This window comes from Penicillium rubens (genome assembly GCF_028828025.1).
Source record: "Penicillium rubens strain IBT 27055 chromosome Unknown utg000002l_segment0_segment0, whole genome shotgun sequence".
Classification (NCBI taxonomy): Eukaryota; Fungi; Ascomycota; class Eurotiomycetes; order Eurotiales; family Aspergillaceae; genus Penicillium; species Penicillium rubens.
In genome coordinates, this window is record NW_026890600.1 from 2,750,001 (window position 1) to 2,766,354 (window position 16,354).

General features: G+C 48.6%; 8 protein-coding genes across 8 annotated transcripts; 7 read left to right on the plus strand and 1 right to left on the minus strand.

Moving 5' to 3' along the window:
* Positions 1-1,615: 1,615 nt before the first annotated feature.
* Positions 1,616-2,879, minus strand: N7525_003524 (uncharacterized protein; the record flags this gene model as incomplete). Its single annotated transcript, XM_061212737.1, has 3 exons — positions 1,616-1,820; positions 1,885-2,479; positions 2,504-2,879. 3 exons carry the CDS (start codon positions 2,877-2,879, stop codon positions 1,616-1,618), a joined length of 1,176 nt encoding a protein of 391 aa, XP_061069758.1.
* A 749-nt stretch (positions 2,880-3,628) lies between these two features.
* On the plus strand, positions 3,629-4,837 carry lap1 (putative aminopeptidase; the record flags this gene model as incomplete). Its single annotated transcript, XM_002559026.1, has 2 exons — positions 3,629-3,805; positions 3,857-4,837. The coding sequence occupies 2 exons, from the start codon at positions 3,629-3,631 to the stop codon at positions 4,835-4,837; spliced, it is 1,158 nt and encodes a 385-aa protein (XP_002559072.1).
* A 713-nt stretch (positions 4,838-5,550) lies between these two features.
* N7525_003526 (uncharacterized protein) lies at positions 5,551-6,108 on the plus strand (the record flags this gene model as incomplete). Its single annotated transcript, XM_002559025.2, has 3 exons — positions 5,551-5,796; positions 5,865-5,939; positions 6,004-6,108. Coding segments are annotated over 3 exons (426 nt in total), but the record flags the coding sequence as incomplete, so codon positions are not given.
* Positions 6,109-6,435: 327 nt separating this feature from the next.
* On the plus strand, positions 6,436-7,497 carry N7525_003527 (inositol monophosphatase family protein; the record flags this gene model as incomplete). The annotated part of the gene is made up of 1 exon (XM_002559024.1): positions 6,436-7,497. One exon carries the CDS (start codon positions 6,436-6,438, stop codon positions 7,495-7,497), a length of 1,062 nt encoding a protein of 353 aa, XP_002559070.1.
* An 861-nt stretch (positions 7,498-8,358) lies between these two features.
* Positions 8,359-9,356, plus strand: N7525_003528 (DUF1774 domain-containing protein; the record flags this gene model as incomplete). The annotated part of the gene is made up of 3 exons (XM_002559023.1): positions 8,359-8,585; positions 8,657-9,096; positions 9,157-9,356. The coding sequence occupies 3 exons, from the start codon at positions 8,359-8,361 to the stop codon at positions 9,354-9,356; spliced, it is 867 nt and encodes a 288-aa protein (XP_002559069.1).
* Positions 9,357-10,119: 763 nt separating this feature from the next.
* N7525_003529 (uncharacterized protein) lies at positions 10,120-10,554 on the plus strand (the record flags this gene model as incomplete). The annotated part of the gene is made up of 1 exon (XM_061212738.1): positions 10,120-10,554. One exon carries the CDS (start codon positions 10,120-10,122, stop codon positions 10,552-10,554), a length of 435 nt encoding a protein of 144 aa, XP_061069759.1.
* A 97-nt stretch (positions 10,555-10,651) lies between these two features.
* On the plus strand, positions 10,652-13,799 carry chsB (chitin synthase class II; the record flags this gene model as incomplete). Its single annotated transcript, XM_002559022.1, has 3 exons — positions 10,652-12,595; positions 12,646-12,812; positions 12,866-13,799. The coding sequence occupies 3 exons, from the start codon at positions 10,652-10,654 to the stop codon at positions 13,797-13,799; spliced, it is 3,045 nt and encodes a 1,014-aa protein (XP_002559068.1).
* A 1,431-nt stretch (positions 13,800-15,230) lies between these two features.
* On the plus strand, positions 15,231-16,334 carry N7525_003531 (uncharacterized protein; the record flags this gene model as incomplete). Its single annotated transcript, XM_002559021.2, has 2 exons — positions 15,231-15,400; positions 15,455-16,334. 2 exons carry the CDS (start codon positions 15,231-15,233, stop codon positions 16,332-16,334), a joined length of 1,050 nt encoding a protein of 349 aa, XP_002559067.2.
* Between the last annotated feature and the right edge of the window lie 20 nt (positions 16,335-16,354).

Genomic DNA, 16,354 nt, shown 5'->3' on the forward strand with positions numbered 1-16,354 from the left:
GCCAGGAATAATATCAAAATTAGCCGTAAGTAAGCCGCAGGTGGTGTGGTTGACCAAATAAAGTATATCAGAGCAAAAGCGATCACACCCGTTCTGTAGATAGTCCGGTTGATTCCGTAAATCAAGGAGGGGTCAGATCCTCATAACATGGGCCACTGAGGAACAATAACAGTGACAAGGGACATTAGAGTAATATCTCCAGGGTTATTGGCATGGATACAAGTGAAAGCGAGAGAAAGAGAATCAATCATATGATCGAGGGCGAAAAGAAAGAAAAAGGCAGGGGTTTCCTGTTTGAGAAGGCAAAATATATGGAATAAAATATCGGTGGAATTGGGAGAATGTAAAATAGAGGGGGAAAAAAGCAAATAGAGAAAAAGGAGATCGAATCCCAGAAATCAACAGGTCAGAGAGAATGTGAAAAACTGGACTGTCACAATGTGGGAAGTATTTAGAACATTGGGGGGGAGGAAGAATGTCCAACTCATTTTGGGTACCCGACTCTTTTGTTCTACACACAATGCAACGATTTATTTAGACATGTCGCACGTAATTCTCACGGCACAAATAGAAAGAAAAGTAATAATAAAAGAGAAAAAGAACACGAAAATCAGCCACACATGGGGTCTACCTATAAGGGGGGATAGAACTCCTCTCTAGCACACTATGCGCTGTGTGATAGTCCCTGTGTCTCATCTTCATTCGTGGCTTCGCCCTTCTTTTGCTTTTTGTTTCCCGAAGAACCAGTGAGATTGCGGGGGGCTGCATCCAAGAGGTCTGGACACGAGATTCCCTGTACTCCGTACTCCGTACCTAGACAAGGTATCCCTTAAGGGTCCGAGCACTTGAAAATTCTTGTATATACATCATACGGAGTAGAGAGAACACAACTTCTAGGAGAAATCCCTTCATATATACGGAGTATAGGTACACACCTCAGACGTGAAAATCTTGGAAACCGTGGGCACGGTCCGTTCCGATCCATTGTGTGGTGGGGACTGTAATATATGTAGCCGACTGTATCCCTAACTAGTTATATGTACCCAAGGCACCCAGGTAGGTACCTACATAGGTAGTAGGCATTGTACGTAACACTATATATAACTATCATGCCATGCTGAAGAATACCTGTCCCTGGATAGTTTGCGCTAGATCAATTACAGAGTTCATGCCAACATATGTCCGATCGTACGATTCGTCTACTTTCCTTAACGGTCATGTCTTGGGCCAAGGCATGACGACATAGGATCGGCCAAGTTTAGCGCACAGACTTACCTATCGACATCGCAAGAACGAAGGGGGTTCTATGATGTTACTCGAAGTTTCCACTCTGATCTGATTGAACAAACACCGATATGATGAATTCGTAGTCCCCAATAACCATGGTCGCACCGGCAATTGATCAACACTGCATCAAAATCTACGAGAAGATATCCCTTGGCCTGAATTTCCACTGAAAAAGTATGTCGAATGTAAATCTATACGTGACCGCCCGTAGCCGAGGGACCGCGCCCGGGTTCATGTCGAGGTAATTACAATATCTGTGAACATCACGATGGAAACAAAATCGTATGTCCAATCTGGAAGACGGAGAACGAAACAAGAATGCAGCAGTCTACACCTGCGCATAGAGAGGCCGAGGAAGCTCGTCACCGGGTTTGATCAAGGCCTCTGAATGGCAAGCTGGTTGGGAAACGAGCCCGGCACGGCTTCCTGCGACAGGTGGCCGGATGCCCACGTAGGCCTCTCGCCGGTCTTCTACTGTGACAGACCAAGTGTGCAATCCATAGTAGGATGCGATGGAGTGGACCAACCAGCGACTGAGTAGCGTCAGTAGACTGGTCAATTTCACTACTATAACGGGAGAAATGGCTTAAAACATACCCGAATCCAGCAGAACGATCATCAGACAAAGTCTCAAGCACCATCTTCTCACCATCCCGCTCGCTGTGAGAGCTGATCTCTTTTCGAAGCAAGCGGAGTCTCTCCTTTCGTTCGGGGGAGTCGTGCATCTGTCCATTACGACCGACAAAGACGATCTCATCTTCCGAATCGTCACTAGCCGAGTTGTCGGGGGCATCCCGCAACCCCTCCTTCTCAAGCAGAAGCTCCCTCTCATTCCACTTCTGGATAAACGTACGGACCTCATCTTCCAAATCTCGCAGCATGCCATGGGCAGCACGCGCATGCTTCAGCTTTAACCTCAGTTCCTTCGGAATGTGATGCTTCTCATTAGCTCTCTCAGCAGCCTTCACAGCCGACTGATGATCCGCCACACGGGAATAGTGAACGTCCCACAGGGGCGCAAGATAATAAGGCATCGGGTCATGCCGCGGATAAGTAGGCTGGACATCCCAGTCCTTTGAAGACGGCGGTTCCGCCCAGGGGTTGTGCAACAGACGATCTTGGTGCCTGGTCAGCATTTGCCTGCCAAACCTGCGCCAAAGCCAAGAAGGTACAAGTCGGCATTCACCGCGACCTATCTAGTGCGTATACAACGTACCGTTCTCCCAGCGCTGTCTCCGACGACTGCCGTCTTTGCCCTTGAGCAGAGCTTCCCGGGTCTTGAGACCATCTCGACGCAGAGGCTCCCGACGCCGGAAGTTGACTGTCGGGGGCCGAGACTCGACCTTGACTCTTTGGGATGGGATCGCTTCTTCGTCGAGAGGGATCGACAGCGAAACGGTGGCTCCACGCAGACCAGAGCGCGTCGGCGTTGGTGTGGACGGCGTCCTCTCTGCAGGGGCTGAATCCGATAGGGTCATATCCTGCAGGGAAGCTGCTGCATGTTGCTCTGTCCATGCAGAGATGGCTAGGGCTTGTTGCGGCGACAGGTGCCCTTGCGAACCTTCTGGGCGCAGGCGTGGATGGATAGCCATAATGTATGCAACGCGATCTAATTAGGGCAACAGTCCTAGGGAGGAAGAGGGATAAGGATAGGATAGAAATGGGCAAGATAAGGACCGAGAGATGATACGCAAGGTTGTCTGCACGGGACAACTCGCTGCACGCTGATTGGCGGGAAGTGGGTACTTATTGGCCCTAGCCCTAGTTTCCTATTTGGGAAGAGTGATTGGAAAGTTGAGAAACTGTCCCTGGGGCCAGAAGGTGGAGCAAATATCGAGGCTGTACAATCCATATACTCCGTACTTATGTATACTAGCTAGAAATCCGTACAACATAGGCACACAACCCTTATATTAATCTTCTTCGTATATGAGCCTTATCTCCGCAAGGCTGTGAGTCATGGCGCAGTCATAGTGGAGTTTTCTTTTCACATTCTCCACCTACAATCCACAGACTCGAGCCCTGCCTATGTCTTTGTGGTGCTTTGGGTGTGCCTTGGATTTCAGTGTATTGAACAGACCGCATCTTAAATAAAATCTGATATATTCCGTACATATATGTATCCATGTGCATAGATTTCAAAATGATCGGATATACCGGCCCGTTCTAAGAATAATATGATACAGAGCCTCGGTATTTTAGCGCGCGGGGTCCAAAAATGGCTTGGCGCAGGGCGCGTGCCCAATACCTTGCACTTCCCAGAGCTTTTAAAAGAAACCTACCCTGTCTCTAGACCCTTATTCTGCTTACTCTTCTTATTCTTACCTGAATATTTCTCATCATGAAGTTCCTCACTCTTGCGCTAAGCGCAACGGCAACTGCCATGATCATAGTCAACCCAGAGCAACAACCTCTAGCGCCTTCAATTGTTCAAAACCCTCAGCACAAGTCTCTAATCGAACTGGCCCCATACCGGACCCGATGGGTAACCGAAGAAGAAAAATGGTCACTCAAACTGGTAAGTTCTGACCCCAAATTCAATCAGACGTCGTACTAACCCCCCTCCTAGGACGGAGTGAATTTCATTGATGTCACCGACGAATACCAATCAGGCTCCTACGGAACCCTCCACACCACACGTGTCGTGCACTACCCAGGGGCTATGGAGCACGCTCACGAGATTCTGCCTTTGACCGAAACCCTCGACAAGAGTAACATGAGAAGCAACCTGGAACACTTCACATCCTTCTACACGCGCTACTACAAGTCGCAAACGGGAATTGAGTCAGCGACCTGGCTATTCGACCAAGTGACAGCCGCAGTGCACGAGTCTGGTGCCAGTGATCATGGCGCAACTGTCGAGCGCTTTGCCCACCCCTGGGGTCAGTTCAGTATCATCGCCCGCATTCCCGGCCAGACAGACAATACCGTCATCCTTGGTTCCCACCAGGATAGCATCAACCTGTTCCTGCCCTCGATCCTGGCTGCTCCTGGCGCGGACGATGACGGAAGTGGAACGGTTACTATCCTCGAAGCTCTTCGCGCCCTGCTGCGGTCGGAGACTATCGCCCACGGACAGGCCCGCAACACCATCGAGTTCCACTGGTACTCTGCCGAGGAAGGTGGTTTGCTTGGATCGCAGGCTGTGTACGCGAATTATAAGAAGAACCAGCGGAATGTCAAGGCTATGCTCCAGCAGGATATGACTGGATATGTTCAGGGTACTCTGGACGCTGGCGAGAAGGAGTCTGTCGGTGTTATTATCGACTACGTCGATCAGGGACTTACTGCGTTCATTAAGGAGGTTATCACTACCTACTGCGATGTGCCTTATGTCGAGACAAAGTGTGGCTATGCATGCTCTGATCATGCTTCTGCTAGTCGGTACGGATACCCCTCGGCATTTGTGATCGAGTCTCAGTTTGAGAACTCTGACAAGAGGATCCACACTACCGAGGACAAGATTGAGTATCTGAGCTTCGATCACATGCTGCAGCATGCGAAGATGAGCTTGGCTTTTGCTTACGAGCTGGCTTTTGCTCCCTTCTGATTTTGTTTTGCTGGTTTATATGATGTTTCGGCGTTTCATGTGATATACCTCCGAGCTGGGTTCCCTCGTAATACATTGAGGTTCAACCCGATGCTAGTTATATTTTTTTTTTCGGTCTTGGGGACTTATACCCTACATACCCTCAATTGAGTGATTATGACTCGTGAACTCTCTATCCTGGTAGTCTAAGATCACTATTTATGTCGGTAGCTCAGTTATAAGATGGTCATACAGCTTATAGTAGACTGAAGCCAAGCACTCAAGCTCTTTGATCAGAGGCATGTAGATAGGATAGTAGTCAAAAAAAAGGGCACCCACCAGAACTTGTACAGTCCGGCTTCTCTTTTTCCCTATTTAGTTTCTTTCCCTTTCTTTAGCCTCCTCACAAAGGAAAAGCATGCGATTCGTCAATTGCGAGAATGTCATAGTGGGTACGGCTCTTCATCCGACATTGCTCCACCGGGCGATGCGCCCGTGTTCCCCTCATGAGGGCAGAGCAACACTGGGAACTTTCTCCTCATCGGGATAAAGGATGCAGGATCTTTGCCATGTCCCGGGGATGCGCCCGAGGTATACCGTAGTACAATGAGTGTGTATATTAGTTAGACACCTCGTCGAATACGTCCCAATTCCATCTTTATTTATCAAGTATAGCAACAGTGAGTTACTCACAAATTCCAGAAAGATTAGTTCAAAGCCACTAATACGAAAGTTCGCTATGGAAAGTGTCCAGCAATATCGTTCCTCTTACCGTCATTAAAGGCGCCGGCCACGAGTTCATCCCCCTCCCTCAAGGCGAGAACGCAACTACTGCCGACTTCCACTCTATCCGCACCGAGACTGAGTCCCCTGCACACATCACTTCGGGATTCTATAAGATCGAGGCTGGACCTGAAAGACCCGCGAGCTACAATTTTGAGGAGACAAAATATGTCCTCAATGGTCAGATCGATGTTTTGGTATGTCCCATTTTGTATCGAAAGTTGTTTCTTCGATCTTTTGTTCTTATTAACACGGATTTAAATAGGATGAGGCCACCGGGATCACCCACCACCTAGTCCCGGGAGACTTTGCTTTCTTCCATGTTGGATCTAAAGTTAAGGTTTGTCATGACCATCTCACATTTCGTACACGATATATTGAAATAGTTCTAATTTCTCCTCTAGTTCTCGACCAAGTCTCAAGGGTTTGCCTTCTACGCCGTTACTCGACCTGTTCGATCCCCCCACCCTAACCTTGAAGGTCGGGAGGAAGGCAAGGCTAAGCTATAAAGAGTCTATGGGAATGTACTTATGACTTTGATATAGATTTTTCCCAAATGAAGTCCTATGTGGTAGATTCGAAGCTGATATAGCATACTGAGAGTCGAGGAAATTATATTGAGGAAGCTTTATCCATACACTTTCATACACCTTAGGGCTAGATCTTAGATATGACGTAGGTATACTCACCGATGTTTCGCACGTGATGTCCAAAAAATAACACCGTTTTCATACGGAGTACTCAGTTCCCAATTGTCATTTCTACATCCGGTCGAGGTAAATCCCCCTGGGATCAATTATCCCAAACCCTCCACATAAACAATCCCTTGAACCGCCATGACCTCTTCAACCCCATACGCCAAAGAGCTTCAACTCGCCAGCCTAGCCGTACAACGAGCAGCCATCTTAACGAAAGAGATCCTCTCTGCTGTTGACAAAGGCGCCCTTGACAAGAGTGACTCCTCACCCGTAACAATTGCGGACTTCGCCGCCCAAGCCTCAATAATTGCAGCCATTCACAACGTCTTCCCAGACGACGACATCGTCGGCGAAGAAGACGCCACAGCCCTCCGCACAAACCCAGGCCTCCTCGCGAGAACCTGGGACTTAGCAACCGGCATTCACCTCGATGACCCAGAAAGCGAAGCCCTGCTCCACACCCCACGTACCACCTCCGAACTCCTCGACCTAATCGACCTCGGTGCAAAAGGCGCCTGCACCCCCACCAGCAGGACCTGGACTCTAGACCCCGTAGACGGAACAGCAACCTTCATCCGCGGTGAACAGTACGCAGTGTGTCTATCACTAGTCGAAAATGGAGTTCAGAAAGTCGGCGTCCTCGGCTGCCCCAATCTCCTGGAATCGGGGCCCGTCGCTGAACGCCGCGTTGACCGCGACGGTCTCGGCCAGATGATCTCAGCCGTTGCCGGGCAGGGCGCTACCATCAGACCTATGGGTCTGGGCGCTTTGCTGCCGTCGCGCCCGCTCGAAAATGTCCCGCAGGTTGGAGCCTCTGGCGTGCGGTTTATTGATACTCGTGCGGCGAAGACGCAGGATCTTGAGGCTCATGCCCGTGTGGCGGCGAATCTTGGCTGTCCGTGGCCGAACCCGGTTGATTTATGGTCGGCGCAAATGCGTTATGTTGCTATTGCCGTGCAGGGAGGGTGTAATGCTTTCGTTAAGGTGCCGCTAAGTTCGGAATATCGCTCGAAAATTTGGGATCATGCGGGTGGCATGCTTATTGTGCAGGAATTGGGCTGCCTTGTTACGGACCTTGAGGGAAAGCCGGTGGATTGTTCGCAGGGTCGGACTTTGGCTGGGTGTCATGGTATGGTTGTTGGGCCGGCTTCGGTTCATGGGAGGATTTTGGAGGCTGTGAGGGAGGCGCGGGGATTTTGATTGTTTCCCTTCTATACATGGTGCGGGCTTTCTTTTGCATTTTATCTTTTGCATACTGGTTTTGATACCCTAGATAATCACATCATTGGCATCGTTACTACATTCAAATGTTAATAATAGTGTGTATTCCTTACATGTAACGTAGACTCCTATTTCTACATGAGTCGTAAGTACGCCTTTCCCCGCATTTTCTTCTCAAAATGAAAATGGCATACGTTTCCTACGTAAGTGTTATGTTTCAGACATAATTTTGTTATTTTTAGGCTCAATTGCAGGTCCTATTTTGATTTCCGCCAAGGTCCTACGCTCAGCATCGAGAACTTTTTGAGTTCTTAGCTTGCCCACTGCTACTTAGGTACCTTGTGCGTTTCCATATACATCGATTCTAGGTTGATCTTCGTATCGAATAGGACTGTGCACGATGATCCACCCTTGGCAGAAGTTGCGCCAGGTTATAGTCCGTTCTCACTGGGCTACACTGTGATGGCGCTCAGCCCCTGTTTCACGAGAGACACAAGTATTTCTGGTTAAACTGAAAGATGTGAATAAAATATCATCAGTATTCACGATCATTCCTTCATATTTCGAGGGTATCAAGTACATTTGTAGTAATGTAGGTGGAAGTAACGTCCACAGGTGAAAGCGTTGATGTCATCATCGTGGAATTGACCTCATCGCCATTATTTCCACTTCCCTGTTCTTCCTGAAATGGTCTGATTTCCATTGCATAGTGGTCTGATGACCTTATGCGGGGAATCCCTTGTTAATTTTTAATTATAAGATCCCCTCTTCTACAATATAGATTTTCTCCTTTTTGTTTCAATTATACTCAGCTTCATCAGCTTGGGGAATAAATCCATCATGGCATCATCCTTCAACCCTTTCGCTAGACGCGAAACTCACAGTGCCAACTCGCTGAATACATACCGGGTCCTTGTACCCCTCACCTGGGCTCTGGTTGTGGTGGTTGGCATCTACCACTCCGTCCACTCGCCCGACGATATCAAGAAGGGCAAGAAAATATGGAAGCAGGCTAATAAGCATAATACTCCATTCAGCCAGAACACTACTGTGACTGGTGTTTTCTGGTTAGTTCGGCTATGTCTATATTGGACGTTAGTATGCTTTGCGATATCCACGAACTAACCCCCCAATGCAGGATCTTCCTCCTCCTGTCTCAGCTCAGCTATGTCTGGCACCTCTTTTCCAAGAACAATGTTCTCGTCACGGCAGCTGCCAACGTAGCCACGCATTTCATTCTAAACAACCTTTTCCTCGCCGCTTGGATCCTCCTTTGGACCCGCAACCACTTCTGGGGCGCGGAGATCATCCTCATCGCCCACTTTATCAACCAGGCAGTCACCTACTGGCGCCACCGCGGCCTGCCGGCTTTCGTGCACCTGCCCGCCGTCGCCGGTCCTTATGCCTGGACACTGACGGCGCTGTTCTGGAACGGCGCGGTCGCTGTCCACAGCCATAACCTGCCTGGCCGTATTGTTGCTAATATCTTTATCTGGGTTATTCTTGCGATTGGATTGTTTGATATCGTCCTTTGGGAGGATTATATCCTTGGATATTGTTTGAGTTGGTTGACCCTGTGTAAGTCCTGCCCTTTTTTTATCACCTTTTCGAGTACTTTGCTGATATACACAACTCTAGCACTCGCCCTCAGACAAATCGCTATCAAGATCATTGCCCTGCAGTGGATCTTTGCCTTTGTCGTATTTGGCATGTTCTTGGCCGTCTCTCTTTACATCTCCACGACCAAGTACACTGGCCGTGACAGCCTCTTCCGTCGCGTTGCCCACCCGGAGTCGGCGGACCGGGAGAGAGAGCCGCTGCTCAACGAAGGGGTGTGAGCATGTCGTCATGTCATAATGAAGGACCCACTGCCATGATAAGCCTAGGCTTACCAGCCGGTCGCTGGGGGATACTGGTCAAAGGCCCAGGAACGAGAACGAGGATGAAAGTATGGAGTTTTGGGGGGATCTGTGATATTAATCTTGTTTTGGCAGAATTACGCACTCTTTTGTGATACCTGGAATAATGTATTCTTGTTCAAGTGGCGCTTTAATGTGAAAATGCATCGACCCACTCGGGACTGGGGATATTGAAGATGTATTGAAGATACCATGTTGACCAATTTGACATCGGAAATGGAAAAGGATAAAATTGAATATCTGAAAATTATGCGCCGTTCTATTTTACATGTAATAATTGATTTGATTATTGTTTCTCCAGGCCTTTCCCCCGTGCTGATTTGGACAAGAAGTCCGCCGTTGCCCTGACAACCACCTGCACCTCCACCTTGTTGATGCACAGCGACGGATATGAACGGGCTGGACTTGTTTGCCCAGTTGATCCTCTTTGCTCTTTTATCAACTGGTCTTTCTCCTCCTCATCTTGCTTGTGTGTCGAACTTTAATAGTGATATTGTATTCACATTCCTCCATTCCTCAAACCTCAACTATTCGTCTGTCGAATCAGAGAGATCCACGCCATCTCTGTCTTGTCTTCGAGAGACGGGGACTGAGACTCGTCGTTGTCTCGTCAATACTCACCTCAGGTGCCATACTATGAGGTCGTGAGTTGAAAGAAAGGCACCACATTCCACGTTCTATCATGAACCATCCGCCATCCAATTACGGCGACGCGCCGCCCGCATACCTCAACCACGACGCGGGTTCCTATCTGTCCGATCCTGAGTCGCCAACCAATGCCTCACGTCTCAATGGAGCAACTATGCGCTTGTTGCCTAGCGGTGACGGCGCCGATGATTTAGCCAGTAGTCATAGGGCTCCTTCGCCTTCTCATTATGACCCAGATTATGAACACACTCCGTATGTGCTGCCCAATTCCCTCTCCACCCTCTCCGTTTTCACATTCCAGTGGTCTCCCTCGCGACGGAGCCACGTGCACCACCAAATCCAACTCCTTCATTGGCCTGAAGGAGAGGCTGGGGGAAAATTGCGCCTTCGGCAATTGCCGGTCAATGGCATTGCTGCTGGGCTCGAGCCAACTCCTTCCATGCTGTTTGGTCGATCATCCTCCCCGTAAACATTGTATACTTGACACTCCAGTATATTGTTTACCCTTCCATCCCACTCCGCCTTCACCTCCACATTGGCCCTCTTCCTGCCAGCTTCGAGGCAAAATGGAACGTCTTCCAAGACCAAGATCTAACATCAGAGGGCGCGATTCTAGGACCGGACAAGATCGAAGCTATGATCATTACTACGAGATGCCCAGTGTTTCTTCCCCTTCGCGTCCACCATCTAGCTTGGCTAGTGGACCCAGTATCCCGCCTCCCACAGCAAGCCTCGCAGACACTTCTGTTTACCCATCTATTCCGCCACGCACAGGATCGCCAATTCGCCCATGGAGCCCATCCCACATCCGCCCGCCGTCCGTGTCAAGTGTTGGATATGAACGCGCTGATATAAACGGTAGCCCGAGGCCCGGTACACCCAGCTCAAGATATGGGGGTAGTCCCCGTCGACCTTTGCCTCCAGCGCCATTGTTCTCCGGGCCCAAATCAACAGTGGATACAAGCATCGATATTGGAGATGCTCATAGTGAAGATCCATTCGGCGGTGATGGCCGCACAATCCACCACACTTCACGTGGTAGCGTCCGATCATTCATGAGCGAATCGACGATGTTGGGAGACGAGAAAGATGCCATGTCAAAGGTCGACCTCGATGATGATGAAGATGAATCGCATGTCCTGGATCCCAACCTCCATTACGGCCCAGCACCCGACAAGCAGGGCCGTCGTGGTGTCCGATCCAAGCAGGTCGCCAAAAAGGAAGTTCAGCTGGTCAACGGTGAGCTTATTTTGGAGTGCAAAATTCCGACCATTCTTCACAGCTTCCTGCCTCGCCGCGACGAGCGGGAGTTCACACACATGCGATATACCGCTGTCACATCCGATCCGGACGATTATGGCGAACGCGGATATAAGCTTCGCCAGCAGATTGGCAGTACAACTCGCGAGACAGAGCTGTTTATTTGTATCACCATGTACAACGAAGATGAGATTGGTTTCACCCGTACCATGCACGGTGTTATGCGGAATATCAGCCACTTTTGCTCGCGCACCAAGTCGCGTACTTGGGGCCGTGATGGATGGAAGAAGATTGTTGTTTGCATTGTCGCTGATGGACGTAAGAAAGTCCACCCACGTACGCTGAATGCATTGGCCGCCCTCGGTGTTTACCAGGAGGGTATTGCGAAGAATATTGTGAACCAAAAGGAAGTTCAGGCACACGTGTACGAGTACACCACCCAGGTCTCGCTTGACGACGATCTCAAGTTCAAGGGTGCTGAGAAGGGAATTGTGCCGTGCCAGGTTATTTTCTGTTTGAAGGAGCACAACAAGAAGAAGCTGAACTCCCACCGATGGTTCTTCAATGCTTTCGGTCGTGCCCTTCAACCCAACATTTGTATTTTGCTCGATGTTGGAACTAGACCGGAGCCAATGGCTCTCTACCACTTGTGGAAGGCATTCGACCAGGACTCCAATGTTGCCGGCGCTGCTGGTGAGATCAAGGCTGCCAAGGGTAAAAACATGCTCGGTCTACTCAACCCCCTCGTGGCAAGTCAGAACTTCGAATACAAGATGTCCAACATCCTCGACAAGCCTCTCGAATCGGTCTTCGGTTACATTACTGTCTTGCCTGGTGCGCTTAGTGCTTATCGGTTCTTTGCCCTGCAAAACGACGCAGATGGCCATGGCCCCCTCAACCAATATTTCAAGGGTGAAACACTCCACGGTCAGGATGCAGATGTTTTCACCGCCAACATGTACCTGGCTGAAGATCGTATTCTTTGCTGGGAGTTGGTTGCCAAGCGGGAAGAGAGATGGGTGTTGAAGTTTGTTAAGAACGCTGTTGGAGAAACTGATGTGCCGGACTCGGTCCCTGAGTTCATCTCTCAGCGCCGAAGATGGCTGAACGGTGCTTTCTTCGCCGCTGTCTACTCGATTTTCAATGCCAAGCAGATCTGGAAGACAGATCACACTCTTCCCCGGAAGATCTTGCTTCATATCGAGTTCTTTTATCAATTCCTTAACCTGCTCTTTACTTACTTTGGTCTTGTGAGTTTGTCTTTTCTTTTCCTTTTGGGACGTCCACTAACTTTCTCCAGGCCAACTTCTACCTCGCTTTCTACTTCATTGCTGGCTCTTTGACCGATGAAAAGCTTGATCCGTTCGGTCACAACATGGGCAAATACATCTTCATTGTTTTGCGCTATGCTTGTATTCTGGTTATGTGTTTGCAGTTTATAATCTCGTTGGGTAATCGACCGCAAGGGTGAGTCCATAATACTTCATCATACATCGCGACTTGACTGACAATCTTTTTAGTGCCAAAAATCTCTATCTCTCTGGCATCATTGTGTACGCCATTATCATGTTCTACACTGTTTTCTGTGCCCTATTCTTAGTGGTCAAAGAGTTACTTGCACGTGCTGGTATCGGAAGCGATGATATGGAAGTCGGGGACGGCTTAATGATGAACATCGTAATTTCCATGTTGTCAACTGTCGGGCTCTACTTCTACACCTCGTTCCTCTACCTGGATCCGTGGCACATGTTTACCTCTTCCATTCAATACTTCCTCCTCATGCCCAGCTACATCTGCATCCTCCAAGTTTACGCCTTCTGCAACACCCACGACGTAACCTGGGGAACCAAAGGTGACAACGTGATCAACACTGATCTCGGAGCAGCGAAGACCATCAACGGCTCAACTGTTGTCATCGAAATGCCCTCCGAACAACTCGATATTGACTCCGGCTACGACGCGGCCCTCCGCAACCTCCGCGATCGCCTTGAGGTCCCGGAGCCCCCGCCATCAGACTCTCAGCTGCAGGAGGACTACTACCGTGCAGTCCGTACTTACATGGTATCCATCTGGATGGTCGCGAACGTCGTCCTCGGCATGGCTGTGTCTGAAATCTACGGTGTTGACGCAGGTGGTACGAACATCTACCTCGCTATCATCTTGTGGTCTGTCGCCGTCCTCGCTGCTATTCGTGCTATTGGTTCCACTACCTATGCCATCTTGAACGTCGTTCAGAAAATCGTTGAAGGAAAGACGAAGTTCGATGCGGGTAACATGACAAACTTTGCCCCCAGCGCTTTCGGTGGTTCGAGTGCGGCTGCTTCCTCTGAATCTGGAGCGGCGTCCTCCCGTCCTGTGCGCTATGGCGGCGGTGCATCCTTCAAGGATAAACTTGCCGAGGCTCGCTGGAGTGCTGGCAGGACCATCGGAAAAGCTATGTTCTGGCGCAAGTAGATGATCACGATGGTTTTTTCTTGCGCTTTCTATCAGATTAGTTTCTTTTTCTTTTTCTTTGTTTGGGATTGGCCTTTTATCTTGCCTTTCCTGTCTCTCGTGGCGTTCTTGGGTTTGGGCTTTCTTTTGAGATATCAGTGTTGAATCTTCTTTTTTTTTATTACTTTTATGATGGAAACATTGTCACGATAGTGCTCTTTTTTTGCTTTTTATGCTCGCTGCTCTCTCTTTCCAGATACCTGGACATGTGTATTGATGGATGTACTTATGCGCTCTGTTTCGGATGGTTGGAATTAATCCATTTGATAATGATTCGAAAAATGACTGCACTTCATTTGATACCCATAATCTTTTCCAAGGTTTTTATCCTAGGCCTATTCTGGTAGGCATCGACACTCGCAGGCAACTCTCCATTCCAATATCAGACCGCTAAAATGGGAAATCTATGCACAAAGTTCGTATAACTCATCAGTTAAAAAATCACTGCACAGATCCCTACCATTAGGTCCCCATCTTCTATATATACAATCTCATTTTTCATTAAGCCGACTCCCCTCAATCTCATGAATACGCGTATCCCGCGGCCCCAACTCCGGCGGAAACATCATCTTCTCCATCTCTGGAAAAACAGGGTAAACCAAATGCTGCGCTGAGCTCGCAGAAGCAATCCCATCAATTATCGCCTAAATCCTTCTAGCAGAACACGCAGAGAGACCCCAGGATCAGAGAAGAGGCAGAGAGAAACAGACAGCGATGCCGAACTAGGAATTGAAGTTTTAGTAGATGATTTGAAATTTGAGCAGTGAAATTTGACATGATAGGCAATGCTTCCTTCAGATCCATACATATGTGAATTTGAATATTCTGGGAACTTGCAGGCTCTATTGTTTGTACGGAGTAGACGTTTCGAATTGATTCAATCGATAAGTCCACTGCTTCGGAAATGGTTCCGTTGTCCACGATACTATTCCCAGCAGAGTGCTAGTTCTAATGGTTGCTATGGTGTGCTGAACATTCTGATTGTTCTTCAAATATATCCCTAGGATTTTGCTGCTCACGATGTTATGACTAGAGTACCGGTTGGTAGATCCTAGCCGAGGTAAACTATCGCTCCTTTCCACTACTATCTAGCACAATTTCACCAATGGCACAACTCAATTTCGATAAATATTATAATTCTGTACTGATCCATTTATCAGCATGAAACACAAATATTACCTGGGATTAACTATAGTAGTAACGCTTCAAAATAGCTGGTGGCTTGTTACTCTAAAGACACTCACCCCGCATCGCCGGTAAACACGGCAGTGCGAACAGGGCTAATATATCGACTGACTAATGACTTGGAGGGGTCTCGAGTTTTTGTTAATTTCTTTGGATTCTGGCTACAGTCTTGATAATATTTCTTGAACTTATTCGAGGTCGCTGAACATGTTCTCAGAGAAAGGCAAAACGGCACCTGTTGATACTGAGGCCACAGATCTAGCACATATCCGAGAAGATGAAGAGTCGTCCGAAATACCCCCTAACTTTGCTGTAAAAAGTAAAGTGCACGGCTGTCTCCAAGTTATCGGTGCTTTCTTTATATTCTTCAATGTCTGGTATGTCAACTACCTTTCGAGTCAAAATCGAATAACAAACTAACGTCCTTTCAGGGGTCTAAATCTCGCATTTGGGTCATTTCAAAGTTACTATGCACTCATCTACATCCCATCCTCGACATCGTCGGACATCGCCTGGATTGGAACAATCCAGTCCTGGCTCCTTATTGTCGGCGGGCTACTATCTGGCCCGCTTTTCGACCTCGGCTACAACAAGACCATGATTATCGTCGGAAGTATCCTAGGTGTAATTGGTATAATGATGCTCAGTCTTGCACATGCGTACTATGCCATATTTCTAAGCCAGGGAGTCTGCGTGGGCTTCGGATTTGGATTGCTTTATGTCCCCGCTATTGCATTGGTCAGCCGTTCTTTCACAACAAGAAGGGCTGTTGCGTTAGGTGTGGCGAGTAGCGGTGCGCCTGTCGGGGGCATCATCTACACTATCATGTTCAACCAGCTTATACCGACGGTGGGGTTCTCCTGGACTGTTCGTCTCATGGCGTTCCTGATGTTGGCGCTGTTCATCGCGGCTGCTATCATGCTTTTGTGGCCGGAGAGACATGCAGTGAAGGTTAAAGCCACCCAGCGCAGGAGCTTGATTGATTTGCGCGCTTTCAAGGATTTGCCTTTTTGGAGCTTTGCTATTGGGAATTTCTTCCTATACCTCGGTTATATCACCCCTTTCTATTACATCCCAACCTACGCGGAGACGAAACTGGGCACGTCGCGCTCAATGGCCTCTAACGTCCTGATGATTTCCCAGGCCTCTTCGGTTATTGGCCGTGTTGTCTTGACTTTATTCGCTCACTATTATGGGTCGATGGTTTCTTGGATCATTTGCGGTGTACTATCAGGTGTCCTGTGTATTTGCTGGATTAGTGCCGACAATCTGGTGCGGTTTATTCTTTTTGCGGCCTTCTATGGTGAGTGAGGTTCCTTTGTCTGGGTCAT